Here is a 5,102-nt window from a genome sequence, read left to right as displayed (position 1 = left end):
CAAAACACATGCAAAAAAAAAAAGCTGCACCAACAGCAGTCAATCTGTTACTGAACTTCACAGCTGCACTGTTCAAGTATTTTTTCTGTTAAATGTTCAGTGGACATTTTAAAGTAGTCCTTGCGCATACAATAGTTGAACTTTTCAATCATTGGGTTTGACATATTTTAAAGTGAAAAATCAGTCTCAGCATCACTCTGTTATGGTGGAATTGCCTGACTAAATATCCATTTAGGTGCCATAACATGTGTACGGCTTAAAATAGAGAGACTGACAGGACAGGCATCAAATAAATAATGTTGGAGGGTGAACATCTGGGGCTGAATATGGTCTACGTTGGAATTAGAAAAAAGCCCAAATAAAACAGAGGTGATGGAGGTGCAAGAGACCGAGGGCATCAGATGGCCGTTTATGTCCTCTGCTAAATTTAGTTAATATCATATTTTACGAATAGCAAGTTAATTCCAAATTCCATTCACAGCCAGCCAAGCACATGTCAGACACATGGAATGTGTCAGAGTACATGTTACCTACTTCAAAATGATGCCTAATTTCCAAACGTGACACACTGAAGGAAATGTAGAAACAATCTTTATTCTTCATAGACATACAAAAGCAGGTGAAATATTTTACAGCCTTATTGGATAACATGAACAAGAAGAGAACAGTAAAAGCAGCAATATTGTAAAAGAGGGACTGTGAGAGACACCATTAGATGTCACCTTGTATCCAGGCCAGAGGAGCTTGACGCTGGGGTCATCAGAGGAAGGACTGGGGTGCAACCCGGTTGGTCAGTCCTCATCATTCTGCGTCCAGCTGCTACAAACCCCAGATGACTGGCTGCAAAGAACAAGAGGGAGAATTCGCTATTTTAGCCAAAAATGATCATGGATAATTGGATGATGACATATTTGATCCAATCAAATAAGTGGATTGCATTGATTTAGTGCTGTTCTCTTGGTCGGTGTTATTACTGGCTCAAGTAGCCAAACCCTCTCAACCAGTCTGGCCAGTTCAAATGGCTTTCTTTCTCTCACAGTTTTGGTCAATCCGATTTGAATCCAGTCTTTTGAATTCGACCTTGAAGCACATAACTTTTAACGTTCTGCCTATACGGACCTTCATCAAAAGGTGTCTATTCAGTCTTTAGCGCCTTCTCCAGGGCAGAAACGACAACCTCAGGCTCAGGAAACTTCAGCTTGCGAGGTGGGCCTTTCTTTATCCCTGACCACAGACAAACCTCTGTAGGAGAGGAGAGTAATGGATTAAACAAAAGAAAAGGAGACAAAAGACATTTCACACAGATAGATCCCTGGACATCCTTACCCTTCTCTCCTTCAAACAGAATCACCTCAACTTTTACTCCGGGGCTTCTGGGGGTTCAGAACCACAGTGAGGTCTGGACAGGCAGCCAGGAGGGCAACTCTGACCCCCTCGGCATTACGCCCATACACTCGTCAGCTTTTACTGCCGTAAGACAACAGAACAGTGAGCGTTAGTTAACTGGTTGTGTTTACCTGCAGCAGAGATGTAGCTTATTTGTTTGCACTTTAAAATTGTGCTAATTGTGTAAATGTTGTTAAGACGACAATAAGCTATATCAGGGCTCTCCAACCCTGTTCCTGGAGAGCTACAGTCCTGTAGGTCCTCACTCCAACACCACCGATTCTAACAATTAGCTGGTTGATAAACTGAACCAGGTTAGTGCCAACTGGGATTGGAGAAAAACCTACAGAAGGGTTGCACTCCAGGAACAGCATTGGGGACCCCTGAGCAATAGGCATGCCAGATGCCATTTTCATTTGATGGACACTGGAATACAACGTCCAATTAATTTATATTTCGTCATCTTTTTTCGGTCACCCAAATGTAATGGGTGTTATTGGTGTGTTCAGTTCTCACCAGTGTTCAATGACCACCCTCTGGCCTTCTGTGACAATCTCCGGGTGGTCGTCCTCTCCTTTACCCCTCTTCCCCTCCACGGACTCCTCCTCGGTCTCCACCTTGCGCTTCAAAACACCTGTCCAACAACAGACAGTGGGGTTGGCCAGAGATGAAGAGGCGAATCGAGTAGGTTCACTCTCGCCGAAATGTGCTTTCTATGCGCATATATTTGGACCTAAACTTGTCGCCTGCCTTTCCGCCTTTGGGACGACGACTCCAGTGGTTAGGACGGAGACAATCTCGTCATATATATACAGATCTCTGGGTTAGCTACTGTAAAACTCAACAAGCTAATGTTAGTTAACTAATCGGCCCTTACATAGCAAATGTAGCTAGCTCGGAGTCGTCTGTCTCGGATTATGGTCTTGCGATTTATCTTGTAAGTCAATGACAATTTATTTCATGAATGCGTGCAATTTTCTGAATAAACTAGATTTTGTATCATTTACCTGCTTTGGTACGGGAAGCCATTGCTGTTATTGATCTTGTGTAATGAGTGAACTTTCGCGCGTTTTGTGGGCTTGGGAAATGGGTTTCTTCTTCTTCGGTAGAGTTTAACGGTGGTTGGCATCCAATATATTGCATTATCGCCCCCAACTGAACTACAATATAAATACATGACACTTTGTGATACAAAATGGTAAAAGTGGAAACAGCTAAATTAAATTTAAAAAATATTGAGTTACCCTACCAACTACACTCATTAAAACCCACCACCTTATTTGATCCTATCCCAGGCCAATAACCTGAGAGGACAGGACACTAACACTCAACACACCCTGTAACTCTTCTGAAGTCAACTCATAGCCCCAAGTATTTCTCTGCCACCACATCTATTTTCTGTGACTTTTGTTCCATCTCTGCTCTGATAACCATTGATATGAACACTAAGAAGCCAACCTTACTGAAACATATATCCTATTTGTTTTATATACCTTTATTTAACTATGCAAGTCAGTTAAGAACATATTCTTATTTACAACGACAGCCTACCGGGGAACAGTGGGTTAACTGCCTTGTTCAGGGGCAGAACAACAGATTTTTACCTTGTCAGCTCAGGGATTCGATCCAGCAACATGGGCAGCACTACAGTTGACACACAACTTTTTCCACCAAAACTACACATTCCTCTGTCCCATGTCCCATGTCCCCCTGCACACTTCCCACATCTTAGAATCGCCCTCCTACACACTGCTGCGACATACCAATAAACGTGACACCTAGAGCACTGCTGTGTATTCGGCACAAAAGCTCTAACAGCATAACTCGTATATCCTAACATTACTTTGTGTAACAATGTGCTGGATTCGTTGTCTGAGTCAGGTGCAGGACACAGGTTTGAGGAAAAACACAAAAGTCTTTACTCAAAATATAATGACAAAAAAACGGAATATCTCCAACAAGGGAACATCACGTAATGAGAAAACCCTCCAACACACACGGTAACACAAAACAATCACGGACAAAACAGAAAGGTAGACGAGAGGTTAAATAAGGAACATAATAAGGGAATAGAAATCAGGTGTGCGTAATCAAGACAAAACAAAAGGAAACATGGATCGGTGATGACTAGAAAGCCGGTGACGTCGACCGCCGAACGCCGCCCGAACAAGAAGAGGAGCCGACCTCAGCCGAAGTCGTGACACTTCGTCAGGTAAAGACTCTGAATCAAAGCTCAAAAGAACCGACGGTTTCACCTCTGTTTCACGACGCTCCCCATCGGATCTGTGTCGCACCAAACGGTGGGCGTCACAAACACCAGGAATCTTCAACTTAAATTGCTCCACCTCCACACTACCCCAGAAATCACATCCTCCAATGGTGCCCTGTACTTAAGCGCAAATCAAAGATACAGGTCTTTCCCTCTGATCTGAAGAAACACAAACATTCATCAGGTTACCTTCACCGACCCAACAACACCCACCATCTTTTCCGCCCAACCTGAAACAACCCATGGAGCGGCCAAAAGGCCTGGTTCCACCCTCTTCAAGAATCTCACTCGCACTGGACCAAACGTATCTTCAGTGGTCGACCCGTCATTCAGGGCAGGTGGAGCAGAGCCCCACCTGTTTGGAGTCCCATCTATACAGTACCAGTCAAAAGTTTGGACACACCTACTCATTCAAGGTTTTTTATTTTTTTGACTATATTCTACATTGTAGAATAATAGTGAAGACATCAAAACTATGGAATAACACATATGGAATCATGTATTTACCAAAAAAAGTGTTAAGCAAATCAAAATGTATTTTATATTTTATATTTTTCAAAGTAGCCACCCTTTGCCTTGATGACAGCTTTGCACACTCTTGGCATTCTCTCAACCAGGAGATCCACTTGACATCTCGACCTCCTTCACCCTAACAGGGCACTCAAGGAAGTCCAGAGTATGATCCCCACCACAGTTGCGACATTTTCCATTCACAGATTCTTCAATATCATACTTCTCCCATCTTCAAACATTTGAAACGTGACCATATCCTTTACAATTCCCACACTGTAAAGGTTTCCACACAGATGGTGTCACGGCATACCTCACATATCCAAGCTTCACAAATTCAGGTAGAATCTCCTCAAACAACAATATCGACAGGCTTTTCTCCTTCCTCCCATTTACCATACGGGTCAGGTGACGTGCACTGACCACTCCTAGGATTTTCTGACTAAGATACTCATCACCTATATCCAGCGAGACTCCAATTTGAACTCTTTTGGCAGGTGCTCCGCCCCCGAAGATCAATACACGGTACTTCTGACGTGGTCAATTTTGCCAGATCCACAACACGCTTCTTCAGTTCTTCATCAACACAATTAACCAAAAACAAGGCCGCTTCTAGTCACCTTGATTGAATCCACCTTTCCCATTGCTTTCTTCACAGTGCTCGATATTACAAATGGATTTCCCAAATTAATCTCCTTGTCCAAAAAACACAACTCAATAGGAAATTCATTATTGGACTGGGTCCTTGTCTTCTACTGCAACTTTTGCTTGTTTTGTTCCATTCTTTGATTTCACTATTTTCTATTCATTATCACACACTTCACTTGACACACTTTCGGATTCAAGCAACAGTCGCCATTTCCTCTTCCGCCCTGGATATCCCCCTGCCACGCCCTGTCTCCACCTGTCAACCATCTTGTCCATTGGGCTCTTCCAA

The 5,102-nt window shown here is 43.1% G+C and overlaps 1 protein-coding gene across 1 annotated transcript; it reads right to left on the bottom strand.

Moving 5' to 3' along the window:
* Positions 1 to 574: 574 nt before the first annotated feature.
* Positions 575 to 2,550, bottom strand: selenoh (selenoprotein H). Its single transcript, XM_024429378.2, is given in 6 exon segments — positions 575 to 840; positions 1,120 to 1,242; positions 1,327 to 1,355; positions 1,357 to 1,467; positions 1,903 to 2,020; positions 2,394 to 2,550. Coding segments are annotated over 5 exon segments (501 nt in total). The 5' UTR covers positions 2,530 to 2,550; the 3' UTR covers positions 575 to 840; positions 1,120 to 1,135.
* Between the last annotated feature and the right edge of the window lie 2,552 nt (positions 2,551 to 5,102).

The sequence above is a fragment of the Oncorhynchus tshawytscha genome, linkage group LG08 (genome assembly GCF_018296145.1).
Source record: "Oncorhynchus tshawytscha isolate Ot180627B linkage group LG08, Otsh_v2.0, whole genome shotgun sequence".
Taxonomy (NCBI): Eukaryota; Metazoa; Chordata; class Actinopteri; order Salmoniformes; family Salmonidae; genus Oncorhynchus; species Oncorhynchus tshawytscha.
Note: the sequence above shows the minus strand (reverse complement) of the source record. Positions and strands in the feature narration are given on the sequence as shown.